We start from the raw sequence: 15,985 nt of genomic DNA, 5'->3' as shown, positions 1-15,985 counted from the left end.
CTCTTCCCTTTTGATCTGACATACAGAATTTCATCCATAGGATCCTAGTTATCTTTTCCTTGAATATTTTAAAATCTGTTCTCTATTAATCTACTAAGTTGTTTTTCAGATTCTGCCAGGGTTTCACTCCTCTATTATAAATTTTGAAGATAGAGTGGTTACTTCCTCCCAAGTTCCCAATCATTTCTACTCTATTAACCAGTTATTTCATGGTGGGCAGAATAAGGTCCAAAATAGAATTTCCCTTGGTTTGTTCCTCCACTTCTTGAAGGATGGAGAATAACTTAGGAGCTATTTGATCATTAAGATTATTTGAACATTAAACTAATGTTTCTCGACTTTTAGCAGAGAGAGTTCTATCAAACCTCCAGATATTTGAGGTCTCCCAAATTGCTATTATATATCATGCCTCTATTTCAGGCTTGTGATGTATTTCCTAGACTCATCTATTTCCTCTTTTTATCTAATTAATCTGTAGTATACTCCAATAGCAATACAATTTTCTCCTTCATTGGTCCTTACCTAAATGCTCTCTACCATTCACTTTTCTCCTCCAGGTTACTGTATTCACGTGAATGAAAAATATACAATTACATGCCACTTTTCCTCTTTCCTATCCTGTTTTTTTTAAAAGGTCCATCCTTCTAGAGTCATATTCTAGACACGAATATCACCGTATAAATGACATGTATATGAGGTCAGATATATCTCCCTGAATTAGGATTACAATTTCATATTGCTTGTTTCCTACATTTTGTACATATGCATATAGACTTCTGAGGCCATGGGTTTTATTATTATATTCCTTCTTGAAATACTGTTCACTCTTCAGATTATTAAATAAATGAAATATTTCTTTAAGTATCTGACCTCAGACACTTACCAGCTGTGTGACTCTGGGCAAGTCACTTAATCCTGTTTGCCTTAGTTCCCTTATCTATAAAAATGAACTGGAGAAGGAAATGGCAAACCACTATAATATCTTTGCTAAGGAAACCCCAAATGGGGTCATGAAGAGTTGGATCTGACTGAAAATGACTAGACAACAACAAAACTTTATTTAAAAGGACTCCAGTGTAAAAACAAAGGAAAATGATCTGAGGAGGTAGAGAGGGCCTGACCTGTATCAAGAAGATGGAGGGTAAAAGAAATGTTACACAGAGAAGAAAGGGAAAATATACCCTTGAATGCTTTGAGCTAAGGATAGATATGAGGTGACTGTGTCTTGTGAACTACTCTATGTAGCTAGTCCTATTATTCTTTCTACATTAAAGCTACTTCCTGTGGTACCAGGCTTGACAAGTATACAGATAGTTTTCTCTCTTTCTTTTTAGTTTAAAGTCCTTTTGATTAGATGCATATAATTCCAGGCAAAAATGTACTTCTACCAGCCCTTGTTGAGAATGCATCACCTCTAACCAGAAGTTTGGCATTTCTCTGTTTTAAAATAATGGTTCAGAAATCCAAATTGTGTTTTTTGGCACCATCTTCTTAACTTTCTATTCACTTCTCAAATATTCCTTTGCTTTCTGAATCCATTGCCTTCTATTTAAATTAGTGATGAAAAGTATAATAAAATAACCTCCCATCTCTGCCTCTAAGATCTCTGGTCTCTTAACCTTAGTCTTTGTAGTATTCAGTAAAGGTTTTGGGTTCCTTCTGTCAGTATCATTTGTGCCCACATAAATCACCATAATTAGGGGGCAGATATTTAGTTTCATAAACCTGGGGAGGCTTTCTGTCATATCAAGCATACAAACTGGGAGGAAGACTCCTTTGATCTTTCTCTATTCCTTATCATTTTCAGAGGACAGAAGAGCTGACTCAGTAACCCTTAGGCAGGAATGGCCAACCACCCCATCCTGTGGTTGTCTCATCTTTCTCTGACCTTTACTGGATTGTCTCTCACCTGAAAGCATCTGTGGATTCACATGATCATTCTAGGGAGAATAGGCAGCTGCATCCAGCTTCCTCCTGGGAAGGAAGAGCTTTGTTATCTGTTGCTTAGCTTCAGGTGTTCAGTGGTCGTCCTCCTTCCTTTTCCTGTCTGCATGATGTTCCATCTAACCTGTGACATCTCAACACAAATCAGGATTTCCTTCTCTTCTGATATTTCTTCTTTATTTTTGTGTCTAAGCTGCTTTTGTGCAATATTCTCTTCTCCTTATTTACCTGCAGAGCTAAAAGGCAATCCTCAAGTTCCTTTACCTTCTCTTCTGTGAAGGAGATCATCTTGCACCTTAAGCATCAAAATCATTCACTTGTCCTTGGCAGAAATACATCATACTCTCCATTCAGGTCACTGTACAATTCCTCCTGTACTTCACACTTGCTACCGTGTTTCCCCGATAATAAGACACTGTCTTATTATATTTTTTGGAAAGAAAAACACCAGAGGGCTTATTTTCAGGGGAGGGCTTATGTTGTCCTGCCTCAGCTCTCCTCCGCGGCACTGCTCTCAATGGCGCCAGCAAGCAAATCACTGGGGAAGAACAGGATGACACGCTCACTGCTGTAGCCCAAGGGATCACCTTCACTACAGTAGCAATCTCAATAGGGCTTATTTTCGGGGGGAGGGCTTATTTTTAGAGGAATCTTACACAGTAAGGGGAGGGCTTATTTTCGGGATAGGTCTTATTATCGGGGAAACACGGTAGAATGAGATCTTCCACACTTGTCCTTATTACTAGTAGCTCCCCTGGGGAATTACTATAACAAACTGCTGTAGGGGATCTTCAACATCATTGTTGTCAGTTTCCGTACACTTGACAGTCACACCCAATTTCTTCTCCTTTCTTTTTTCAGTCTTTTATTTACCAACTTACCTTATTTAGCTTTTCTTACCAACAAACTTTTTTTCTTTTTCTAAAAAATACTTTATTTTTAATTCATGGAATAAAACAAGCATTTCCATAAAATAGGATAGTTTTAAAAAGATGATTGCACATGAAATTGTAAATCTATTATTTACAACTTGCTATTCCTTTAAAATATATAATAAAATTAACATATACATTTTTTCTTTCTTTTTTCTTTCCTTTCCCCCCCTCACCCTAGAGATGGTTAACATTAGACACAAATAGGGATATATCTATATGTATAATTATTCTATATATACTTCTATTTATCATTTATTTCTCTGGATACAGATAGCATCTTTCTTCATATGCCCTTTATTGTTAATTTGGGTATATATAATAGGCAAAATGACTTATTCACTTAAAATTATTCTTAAAACAATATTACTGTTACTGTATACAATGTTCTCTTGGTTCTGCTCACTTCACTCTTCATTATTTTGTGTAAATCTTTCCAAATTTTTCTACAGTCATTGAGTTCATCATTTCTTATAGCATAGTAATATTCCATCACAACCATATACCACAACTTGTTCAGCTTTTCCCCAATTGATGGGCATCCCTACAATGTCCAATTGTTTGCCACCACAAAGGGAATTGCTTTAAACATTTTAGAACATATAGGTTCTTTTCCTTTTTTCCTATTCTTCTTTGGAAACAGGCATTTTTGCTTAATAGTCCATGCCTGGGAGGATCAAAACTGCTCATCTCCAAACTCACTGGAACATCCCTTCATCTTTACCCCAGACATTTTCTGTTCTGCTACATCACAAGTACCCCTCCCCTACCCCTTCTGTTGCTGGCTTTGGGAAGGGTGGATTAATTCACTGCTCTATTGTTCCACTCAAGTTTTGTGACAAAACTCCCTTCTCTGGCCACTATTTCTTTGTATGTTTTGTATCTCCCACTAGGATGTATGCTCTTATGGGCAGGCACTGTCCACTTTTTGTATTTGCATACCTGATGCTTAGCATGGTGGTTGACACATAGTAAGCTTAATTAATACTTTTCATTTATTTTACAGTCTATTAGTTGCCAAGTCCTGTCAATTCCACCTCCAAAGTATCTCCAGATTCTGTCCCATTCTTTCCTTTACTCAGGTCATGCCCTCATCACCTCTCACTATTGCAACTATAAAAACCTTTTATTTTGTTTCATTGTTTTCTCTCTCCATCTCTCGAGTACGTCTGTCATAGGGACACCTAATTCATCTTCCTAAGGGAGATTTCAGACCATCTTTCTCAAAAATCTTCAGTAATTTTCCCCATTGCCTTTAAAATAAAGTACAGACTTCTCATCCTCTTTTTAAAGACTATAATTTGAATCCAACTTACTTTTCCATTTTATTTTATATTAGCCTATTTTCTATACACAAATTCTAGTGAAAGGGGATTGACTGCTAGCCATTTCCTGATTATAGCATTCTATGTCCTGTCTTCATGCATTCAAACAAATTATTCTCCATGTCTATGTCCACTTTACCTCTACCCCCAGGGTGCTGAACTTAAATAGGGAAGATGTGAGTTCAAATCCTGCCTTTGATACTTTCTATTTGTGCAACTGGAGAAAGATTTCTTAATCTCTCTCAGCCTCTGCTTCCTCATCTAAGAAATGGAGATGATAATACCAGTAGTATCTGATTTATTGTTGTTATTTATAATTAATAAACCAAAAAGTTCTATATGTGCTATAATTATTTATTATACTCATCATTCAAGGTTCATCTTAGCTCCTCCAGGGATATTTCTTTGGTTATCTCAGTTGTTAAACTCTCTCCTTCAAATTCACTTACGTGTGTGTATTTTGCATTATCCCAGCAGGTTCTAAGGTCCTTGGGTACTGGAACTGACCCATTTTTGGTTTTGAATCCCCCACTTCTACCACAATGTCTTGAATGTAATAGGCACTAACAATGTGTTAGAAATACATTGAATTCTTTCTCCCATACTATGTTGCCTTACTTAAGCACTCAGAGCCTCAATATCTTTATCTGTGAAAAGGGAAATATGTACCTTGAGGGTTTTGTGAGGATCAAATGAAAACATGTATAAAAGATTACAATTTTAGATTTGGAAGAGACCTCAGAGATCATCTGTTCCAATCCTCTTGTTTTCAACACGAGGAAACTATTGCCCAGAGAGGATTCAGCTTCCCCTAGTTCATATAAATGGTAATTGGCAAAGCCGGAATCTGAACCCAGGCCCTCTAACTTCATATCTAGAAACAAAAAAAAAATTCTTTGAAATTTTAAAGTATAAGACAAGTGGCTTTTATTGTTATTGTTGCTACTATTATTGTCCTATACACAAGCAGTCACCATTTAATATGTACTAGTGATACATTTAGAAATTCTGTTGCCTAAAAATCTCTATTGCTCATTTTCCTGCCTTGTGAAAGGAAACTGCCATATTTCTTGGACAAGTGATTATGTTTGTGTGCCTTTAGGTACTGGAAACTCTGTCTGGCTTGTAGTTTCCTGGTTCTGATTCACCAAAGCCTTGCTTATTCTCTTCTTTAGGTCCTGTAGTTGCTGGTGTTGTGGGGATCACAATGCCCAGGTATTGCCTATTTGGAGATACTGTGAACATGGCATCCAGGATGGAAAGCAACAGCCTCCGTGGGTATCCTTTATATCTGGCTTCTAAGTGCGATACCCTTTCAGGTCTTTGAACTTTAAATAGAGACTATTTTTAGAAAACCCATTTGCATTTTTGTCTCCTTTCTTTTTTTCCACCAGGGTGATAAAGAAGATCACACCATACTTATCAAATATCACTGAGCAAATGGTTTTCTGGACATCCTAGTGTGCAAAGTGCTTTTAGCAGACAGTCTCTTCCCTCAGAGAGTTTATATTCTAAAGAGACAACAAAGTCATCACAATGACACATAATGAAAGGAAGAATGAAAAGATCTGCAAAATGAGGGGTTGGACTAGATCTTTGAGGTCCCTTTTAGATGGAACATTCTGGGATTCCAGGCTTCTATGATAGAAAAATCCAAATGAACAGCAAATTGCTTTATTTTTCTGGGATTTTGTTCATCTAAATTCCTTTGAATTAGTGGTTAATTTGTCAACTGGAAAAAGGAAAATCACTTAGGAATTTGACCTGTATAGCATTTAGGTTGTGATTGCTTGAAATACATTATATATATAGGCATGTATGTGTATGTATGTGTATATATGTGTGTGTTTGTGTGTGTGTGTGAGGATATGATCTCTTGAAATTTTTAAAAAGGGTGTGTTTCCTTTTTTAAACTGGGCTTTTCTCTACAGCTCATTAGGAATCCAGACCCTTAGAGCCAAAAGGAAACTCATAGAACATCTAGTCCAAGCCTATCATTTTATAGTTGAGAAAACAGGGAAAGAGAAGGGTTACACAGCCAGTGGTAGAGCTAAGACCAGAACCCCTATCTCTTTTCTATTTCAGTGTTTATCCCACATGAAAACAAATCACCCTCCCCACTCCCCATTACCTCATTGTCTGTAGGTTTATCCCAAACGATTCAAACCCCAAACTCTGACCTACCTCCTTCTCTTGTAAGTAAAGGTTTGCAGAGTAGGTTCTCAGTGTGTATGCAACATATTGACGACTCAAAAGTAAGCTCATTTGTACTTCTAGTTACCAGAGATAATAATGAATAATACATGCAGACTTTGGCACAGTGGCTGGTCAGCCTTTGATCCTATTGAAATCTGAGGCGGCTCATTAATTTCCATTCTGAAAAAAGACACCTATTTGCAATGCCAATGTGGCCCTTCTGTTTCTGTATTGACCAGATGAGGATCTGGGGGCTTATAGCTGGTGGTCAAAGGAGTCTGGCCCAATGTTCTGTCTCCATCAGGGGTACTGCATTGTGATTTGCTTTATGAAAGACCATTTCAATCTAGGACCCCAAATAATATGGTTTATCCTTTCATAAATAGACCTCATCCATGGAAAAGTCATTCCTTCAGCAATAACTAGGCTCCTCTTTTGTTATAGCTCTTCGGATTCACGTTTCTCAGACCACTGCCAGTGTCCTGAGGTCAATAGGGGGATATGACCTACAAGAACGAGGTACCATTGAAGTAAAGGTAATGATGGAGGCACCAACCTAGTTCATCTTTGTAACATGGCCTGCTATTATCAAATATCTGACTTTTTTCTCTAATATATGGAGCTCCATGGACAAAGTGGAAAAAGTGTCTTTTCACCTCCATTACCCTCTTTCTTCAGCAATGAGGAGGATATATTTTCCTAGGTTGAATTAATAATAAAATCAGTCTTACGAATTTCCATATTAAAGTTTTTCTGACTTGGTGATGAAATAGGGAATCAATATGATAGAACTTAAGAAGGGCTATGGAGAGGGCCCCTCTTTGCTCCCCCACTAGCCCAACACAAGGAAATTCCATATTTGTGAGACCATTACTTTAGGTTAAGTATTGTGTTTTTCCTTGAAGGGGAGAAGAGAGTTCTGGTTTAAAACACAAATAGGGCGGAGAAAGGTGCACCAGGAAACCACTAACACTGTAAGATGAATGAGATTACCTAAACACTATTTTCCAGTAATGGAGCACCAGGGAGAGTAGCAAAGGAATGTGGTATGGTGGAGAGCTCTGCCTCATAGTTGTAAAGGTCTGGTCTTTTCTCAAGTTCTTTTTTTTTTTTTACCAATTAATTTCAGAAAATGGCTGTAGAGGTTTTTATTTTAACCTTTAAATTTCTAGCAATCAGCAGCAGTGAGATTTTCTTTTTGAAATAACACCTGCACTACATATGGTGCTTTAAAGTTTGTAAAACTCTGATATTCTTTATTTAATTTGAGCCTCAAAACATCATGAAGGAGGTACTGCTGGCATCACTATACCCAGTTAACAAATGAGGAAATGACTGCTCAAAGAATAAAGAAATTTGCCTGTAGTCACATAGTAACAGAGTTAGGATTAGAATCTGGGTCTTTTCTACTCTGCCCACTCACAACCCTTCCCCTCATTTAAAGACATAATACACTCTTGTCCCCTGTCTAATTACTAAATTTCTGTTTAAACAGAATCTTGCTGTCTGAAGACTTGGATTTGAGTTCTAGTTTTAACATTTGCCAGTTGTTTGACCCTAGACATAGTTTTTCCATCTACAAAATGAACATACATCTAATTACAACCCATACAGTTGTAATGAGGAAACTATTGTGTAAATTTTAAAGTACTTGAAGTGTGACTTTTATAATTATAATTATCATTATTATTTTCTATGCTTCTTATAAAAACCTTCAAGGGCCTAATTTTTCAATAACAATAACAATAATAATTCTTGTTCAGTCATTTTTCAGTCATATCTGACTCTTCATGACTCAATTTGGAATTTTCTTGGCAAAGCTACTGAAGTGGTTTGCTGTTCTCCAGTTTATTCTACAGATAAGGAAACTGAGGCAAATAGGATTAAGTAACTTGTCCAGGGTCACATAGCTAGTCAGTGTTTGAGGTTGAATTTGAACTCAGGTATTCCTGATTCCTGGCCCAGTACTCTATCTACTATACCACTTAGTTGACCCAATAATAATAATTGCTAGAATTTATATAGCTCTTTAAGGTTTGCAAACGCTGTACATATGTTATCTCATTTGATCTTCACAGCATCCCTATGAGATAGGGCCTATTATTATCCTCATTTTACAGATGAGAAAACTGAGAAGGAGGTAGACTAAGTGACTTGCCCAGTGTCACACAGCTAGTAAGTGTCTGAGGCAGGATTTGAACTATAGTCTTCCTGACTCCAAATCCTGCACTCATATCCACTGGGTCACCTGGCTGGATTCCCTGAAGAGATGCCACCTGTCCCCTTCCCCATACCATGAGGCACTAGAACTCAGATATCTCGTGGACTGTAGTCCCCAATGCTGTCTGACTTACTGAATGTATGGACATTCTTTGTAACTAAGCTTGTAACTATTGACTTTCACAGGGCAAAGGAGAACAAACTACCTATTGGCTAAAAGGAAAAGCTGGGCTTGCCATATCCCTGCCAGAGCTAACTGAAGAGAATGAGCTCCAGAAACCCTTGGGGGTAAGTCTCCCTCCCTTACAATGGCTCTCTTTGCTGATATCATCATGAAGAAACAGACCTAACATTCATTGAGTAAAGGTTTCCACCTTTTTTCTTTTGTCCTGGACCCCTTTGGAAGTCTGATGAAGATATTCTTAAGTTAATGAACGTTTAACTTCAGTTAGACATTAGTAAAAATAAATCTTTAATTTTTCCCCCCTCCAAGTTCATGTCTCTCTCTTAAATCTATCTATGGTCAGTGGGTTAAGAAGCCTCGATTTATGTAAGGGTGGAGATTAGATGTAGTGAATTTTTTCTTTTTAGGCACATCCCATCTGTTTCACCTCCTTTTCCTGACTCTAGTTGAAATCCCAGTTACACAGAGCATATGCACAGAGCTCATTTGGATTGGGGCATATAGTATAGAGAATTATAAGTATTTTTCTTTGGGGACAAGAGGAGGGTTATTGCTCCAAGACCTGTATGTTTTCAATCCCCCTCTGCCTATCAGCTTCCTCAGCGACCAGATGTTTTCAGTTCATTAACTCAGGAATCACACTGATTGGTAATCTCACACTGGAGGAGGAGAAAGGGAGAGAACAGAACAAGTTTCATCATAATGCCTCCTGCCTGCCTTTCCCTTGCAGACAGAAGAGAATGTGGATAATAATTATGCCATTGTTTTCCTGGTTGCTCTTCTCTTAAGTGCACACTTTGTTTCCCTTATAATGTTGATCAGCCAGCCCTCAAAGTCTTAGAGCTTTGATTCCCAATTCAGAAAAGTCTCCAAACATTCACAGGCACAAAACACACTAATGGATGTGTTTTCATCTGAAACATAAGAGGAATAAACCAGCACAAAAGTGAGAAGACCAATAGCTAATATAGGCAAAACTTATTTCACTGTATTTCATAGATATTACAGGGTTGGGATTTTTTTTTGGTATTGTTTTATTCATTCATTTATTCATTTATTTATTACAGATTGAAAGGGTTTTTGGAGCAATTATACATAGAATCTATGGGTTGCATTTTTCCAATAGCATGCACTCACATTATATCTGTCACATTTTGGTAATTCTTAAAATATTTCAAACTTTTTCATTATTATTATATCTGATAGGGAGACATGGGATCAGTGATCTTTGATGTTACTATTGTCATTGATTTGGGGCAGCATGAACCACATCCAAGTAAGACAGCAAACTTAATCAATAAATGTTGTATGTGTTCTGATTGCTGCACCAATTTGCTGTTTCATTCCTCTCCCTTTCCTCTGGTCTTCTGTATTTTATGAGACACTACAATATTGAAACTGGGTCAGTTAAGAACCCTGCAAGAGCCTCTAAGTGTTCAAGTGAAAGAAAGCATCAATGAATGTGGCAAACTTCATTATTGTCTTATTTTAAGAAATTGCCAAAACTACTCCAACCTTCAACAACCACCACCTAATCAATCAGCAGCTATCAATATGGAGGAAAGACCCTTCACCCTCAAAAAAGATTACTACTTGCTGAAGGCTCAGGTGATGGGTAGCATATTTAAAAAATTCGGGGGGGGGGGTTATTTTTAGTTTTCAACATTTATTTCCACAATTTTGAGTTACACATTTTCTCTCCATCTTTCCCCTACCCACCACCCCAAAATAGAGATCCTACTGAATACCCCTTCCCCCAATCTGCTCTCTCTTGTATCCTCCCCTCATCCCTCTCTGATTTTCTAAGGGCAAGATAGATTTCTATACCCTAGGGCCTGTATATCTTACTTCCCAGTTACATGTAATAATAATAATATTTTTTACATTTGATTTTAAAACTTTGATTTCCAGATTCTTTCCCTTCTTCCCTCATCACCCACCCTTACTGGGAAGATAAGCAATTCAATATAGGTTGTATATGTGTAGTTACGCAAAACATTTCCATAGTAGATACATTGTGAAAGACTGACTATATTACCCTCCATCCTATCCTGTCCCCACTTATTCTATTTTCTACTTTGACCCTGTCCCTTTTCAGAAGTGTGTGCTTTTAACTACCCTCCCCCCCAATCTGCTCTCCCTTCTATAATCCCCCCTCTTATCCCCTTCCCCCTACTTTCCTGTAGGGTGAGACATCCAATTTACTGTCTTTATTATTCCCTACTTAAGCCAAATTCCATGAGAGTAAGGTTGACCCATTTCCTTTTGGCTCCCTGTTCTTCCCCTCCATTGTAACAGTTTTCTCTTGCCTCTTTTATATGAGATAATTTACCCTATTTTTTCTCCCTATCTCCTCTCATTATATTCCTCTCTCACCTCTTAATTTTATTTGTTAGATATCATCCCTTCCTATTCAACTGATCCCCTGCCATCTGTCTATGTATACATATAGACACACACCAACATATGTATTTATATGCACATATACCCTCCTATATAAACATATACATATGTATACACACACACACACATATATATTCCCTTCAACTATCCTCATACTGAGAAAAGTCTCATGACTTACAATTATCATTTTCCATGTAGGAATGTAAATAGTTTGACTTTAATAAGTTCCTTATAATTTCTTTTCCTTGTTTACCTTCTCATGCTTCTCTTGCTTCTTGTATCTGAATGTCAAATTTTCTATTCAACTCTGGTTTTTTCATCAAGAATGCTTGAAAGTCCTCTATTTCATTAAATGACCATATTTTCCCCTGAAACATGATACTCAGTTTTGCTGGGTAGGTAATTCTTGGTTTTAATCCTAGCTCCTTTGACCTCCAGAATATCATATTCCAAGCCCTTTGATCCCTCAGTGTAGAAGCTGCCAGATCCTGTGTTATCCTGATTGTGTTTCATTATCTTTCCTTAAAACTTCACCCCTCTTTGCTGTTTCTGTGAAGGGCACCACCAAGTTTCAATGAGAAAAAAATGCTGAACTTCGAATCTCAGGATCTAAATTTGAATCCTGGCCTTACTGCTTTTGCTACCTGTGTGTCCTTGGGCAAATCACTTATCCTCTCTGGGCCTTATTTTCTTCATTTGCAAAAATACGATGGTTGAACCTCTAAGGTCCTAAGGCTCAGCTTCTTCTCCTTTTCCTTTACCTCTAGGAATCCCTATTTCCTTTAAGACAGCTCAGGTGCCACCTCTGACATGATATCTTTTCTGCTACCTCCAGTTAGTAGCTCTTTGTCCCCTCAGGAAATCTCTTTGTATATAGTTTGCATTTACTTATTTTATCTTAGTTTCCCTCCTTAAGGTCAAGAACTGTTTTGTGTATGCCTTTGCATCCACAGTCCTTGCATATAATAGTGTTTAATAAACATTTCTTGAATGTATTGAGTAAAAGAATCCCAGGTTTCTATGACAATCCTGTGTTTTACTCTGCCCTATAGAAGGGAATCCATGAGTCTTTGTTAATAATCTTCCCCTTTTCATTGTTACAGGAGCTTCTCCTTACCAGAGATCCCTAAGAGAAGAAAACAGAGGCCACCTAAACAATGCTTAGAAGGAGGCATCTTTGAAAAGGTGCCTTGTCTTCTGGGTCAGCCATGGAGAGGGTAGTTCATCCAAGAGACATATCCTTCTCACCAGTTTCTCTCACTCAGCATCAGAGCAATAGATTTTCAGATTTGGCAGGATACTTGGTGAGCTTTATTGCTTTTAGCAACTAAAGGCACCATACCTGGTGCCATGATGACTTTTAGCAATGTCTGTCCAATCTTTGCTATTTTTTTTTTTTGCTTAGGAAACCATGGTGTGGTGAGTAGAACATTGGACTAGGAAACAGTATATCCAGATTCAAATCCTAGCCTTGTCACATCTATGTGGCATTGATCAAATCACTCCTTTTCTCTGGGTCTCAATTTCCTTAACTGTAAAATAAGAGTTCAGCTAGAGTATTTGAATGCTAAGGGCTCTTTCAGTTCTAACATTCTATGATTCTGCTGTTTCAAAACTCATAAGGACAAGAATGTATATGAAAAGATCAACGAAACAATTCCAATTATACACATACACTTATATACATGTATATTTGTTTAAAACACAATATACACGCATGTATATATGTACATTTGTGTGAAGTGGAAAGAGTTTGTGATATAGAGGACGTGAGTTTGAATCATGATTCTGCTGCTTGCTACCAGTGTGACCTTAGGCAAATAACTTCACTTATTTGGGACTTAGGTTCCTCATCTGTAAAATGGTGGGGTTGGACTGGATGTCCTCTTAAGTTCCTTTGAGTTCTCAATCCATGAGGCTATGATCTTGTGCCTTGTCTATACAAATCAATTAACCTAAATTATACATTAAGACGATTTCTAAACATTGTCTTGTAGCTTAAAACTAACATTTGAGCAAGATTCCCTAGGCCCACAAGTTCATTGTGATACCTCCAATTCCTCAGAAGTAATTTCTAGACTGAAGCAGCTGGTGGGTCAAAGATTTTTAATAATGGTTAAGATTAGAGATTCTGCATCTCTGGGGGTTAAAGTCCCCTCCAGATGGAGCCCCTGCTCAGGCAGAGCTCTCTCCAGATGTTAGGGATCTTGTTTGCCTTCTTTTCTGGGTCTTTACAATAAGGATTTTCTCACTGGCTTATATGGTACAGGGGAGGTTGGTAAAACTATTGAGACAAAATAATCAGTTAATAGACAATACAATTTATTAAGAGTCTACTATGTGATAAGGGCTGGGCATACAATTATGGAGAAGAAAGACAGTTATTTCTCTGAAGGAACTCACAATCTAATGGGTGAAGACAACAAAAGGAAACCAAAGGGGTAGGGGAGGGAAGATACCTAGCTCCTGAATGTGATGGGAAAGATCAGAAGAATAGCCTGGTGGTAAATAAAGAGATGGATAAACTGGGCCCTCTGCTTAAATTTGGCTTCTGGGAGGAGCTCTCCACCTTTCAATCAGAGGGAGAGGTCCCATGGGCAAAGGGTATTGATACAGTGTGAGATCCAGGGATGAATTAAAATATGTATGTTTTAGTGCAAGGAGCAGGAAAGGGAGGGGAGGAGATGAGACCATGACTATTACGTACTAGCCTGGAAATCAGAAGAGAGATTTGACTTATTTTATACTTTTTTTTGGTAATAATTTCTATCATAGTATTATGGAATAGTACTGCTGCAGGTCATCCAGCACCACCTTTTCATAAAATAGGTATTGTTAGGGTGTGAGACTGTAGGTCTTTCACTGCATCTGGGACCATCTCCAGTCATCCTGATTGATATTGGGCCACTGGACCCAGATAGCCCTGGAGAAGAAAGTGAGGCTGGTGACCTTGCGTAGCCCTCCATCCCTCAAATCAAAGTCAAATTGTGAGTCATGTCATCATCTCACTGATGTCATGGTCCACTTCGAGAATGAAGGACAAACCACAACCACAACCACACACAACTATGTGCCAGGTACTGATACAAGGTACTTGCTGGGAATGCAAAGGCAAAAATAAAACATACCTTCCTGGGAGGAACTATGGTTGTATGTACACATATGAGTGTATACAAAATAAAGATAATTTTGGTGACAGCAGAAACAGCAGCTGGAGAATCTTGTAGGAGGAGTCTGACCCTCCCCATCCTCTATTAATCTATTGTTTTAGCTGAAGGTGTCATTGACTAAGTTTTACAGGTTTCCCTTACCATGAGCATTTTGACTATCCATAAAATCCACATCTGATGTCCTGCCCCTTTTTTCTTCTATAAGTTGTAAACAAGGAGGAAAACATTTGGTTCTTTCTAGCCTTATCTATATTTTCTATCTTTTATGCATACCTCTAGGAGATCACCAGAGAGCCTTTCTGGGAATATTTTCTTTAATGTTCATGAATATTGATGATTATAAGGAAGTAGAGACAAGCAGAATTCTGGTCATGTTATGATTTCCAGTTGACCAAAGTCACTGTTTCTCCAGATATGTATTCTTTATTTCTCCACACCTGGAAATCTGACAGGAAACAACCCAGAAATTTATAGGTCACAGTGGTGACTGTGGGCCTGCAATGCATTTGCAAGTAAAAGAAATTAAGGTAGGCTTGTGGGTGTGCTGGAGAATTGGTTATCTAGAATAATGCTTCTAGGTCATAAACAGCAGATACAAATTATTTGTTTTAGGAAACTTTTTATTACATAGCACCAGGCAGATAGATATACAGGATTGTAAAAGTTGATAATAAAATAAATCAGACTGAACATAGACATTGATTTGCTCTGCTGGCCAAAAATTTATATTCACAGGAATGTGAACATAAATTTACTATTTACTAGCCAAGAGGTTTCTGATTAGAATAAAATGCTTTTCTCCTGTGTTCCCCACTATTAAAATATGGAACTGCTAGAGTTGAAACTTCCTGAATGGGTTGGGTTTTGTGGTTTGAACCAAAAGCTGAATTGTTTATATAGTTATTACAATAAACTCCTACTGTTGAATCAGCAGCTGTTGATTTGTTTTTGGAGGTGTGTGTGTGTGTGTGTGTAATTTGCGTAGCTTGGAGTCTTTCATATTTTGCAAAATAGCTGGGGCATGTTGAAAGAGCTTTGTATACACAAGTGTACAGAAGGATTCCTATTCCTATTTCATTCAGATCAGCAAATAAGTATTGAGCACCTACTATGATAGGTGCTATATTACGTTAGTATAATAAAAAAAGCCATTCACTGATGGTGCCTGAAGTCTCTTCAGGTGGTCAGAGCCCATGAATTTATTTTGTGACCAAGCTGAGAAAAGGCTGGAGATCCTTGATTTTCCCATAGTGCCCGTTAGCTTTGCATCTTGTTGCCACACATTTATTGGAAGGGTTGGAAGCCCAAGTCTGGCCATTCTGCATAGGCAGCATCATGCTTATGTGAAGAGCTGACCTTTCTTAGGCATCCTACACTAGGATTGCTTCAAAATGAATAGCCTTCAACTCCCCTTCAAAAGGTCAGCTTTGTTTGGTCAGTGCACTGTTATCTTTAGCATAGTTTTCAAAGGACCCCTGCAACCCTTGACTTAAAAAAAAACCCTCAATTAAAGGAAGAGGAATTGGATGAATTGGAAAGTCCCTTTCAATCCCAAGAAGCAGCAACAGATAGAAACTGGGGAACAGCAACTAAACAAACAAAACCCCTCCA

The 15,985-nt window shown here is 37.8% G+C and overlaps 1 protein-coding gene across 1 annotated transcript in view; it reads left to right on the top strand.

The window, feature by feature from the left end:
- The window catches only part of LOC138168355 (guanylate cyclase 2G-like), a 95,408-nt gene extending 79,523 nt beyond the window's left edge, over nucleotides 1-15,885 (top strand). Inside the window, exons 20-23 of the mRNA XM_069097397.1 lie at nucleotides 5,377-5,475; nucleotides 6,842-6,933; nucleotides 8,804-8,905; nucleotides 12,308-15,885. Of these exons, the coding sequence (XP_068953498.1) occupies nucleotides 5,377-5,475; nucleotides 6,842-6,933; nucleotides 8,804-8,905; nucleotides 12,308-12,334 (320 nt within the window). The 3' untranslated portion in view covers nucleotides 12,335-15,885. The remainder of the gene's footprint in view (nucleotides 1-5,376; nucleotides 5,476-6,841; nucleotides 6,934-8,803; nucleotides 8,906-12,307) is intronic.
- Nucleotides 15,886-15,985: the final 100 nt, after the last annotated feature.

Source organism: Petaurus breviceps, unplaced genomic scaffold, assembly GCF_028583685.1.
Source record: "Petaurus breviceps papuanus isolate PSGF00001 unplaced genomic scaffold, PetGlider_PUasm1.0 37, whole genome shotgun sequence".
Lineage (NCBI taxonomy): Eukaryota > Metazoa > Chordata > Mammalia > Diprotodontia > Petauridae > Petaurus > Petaurus breviceps.
This window is presented reverse-complemented; position numbering and strand designations above follow the sequence as displayed.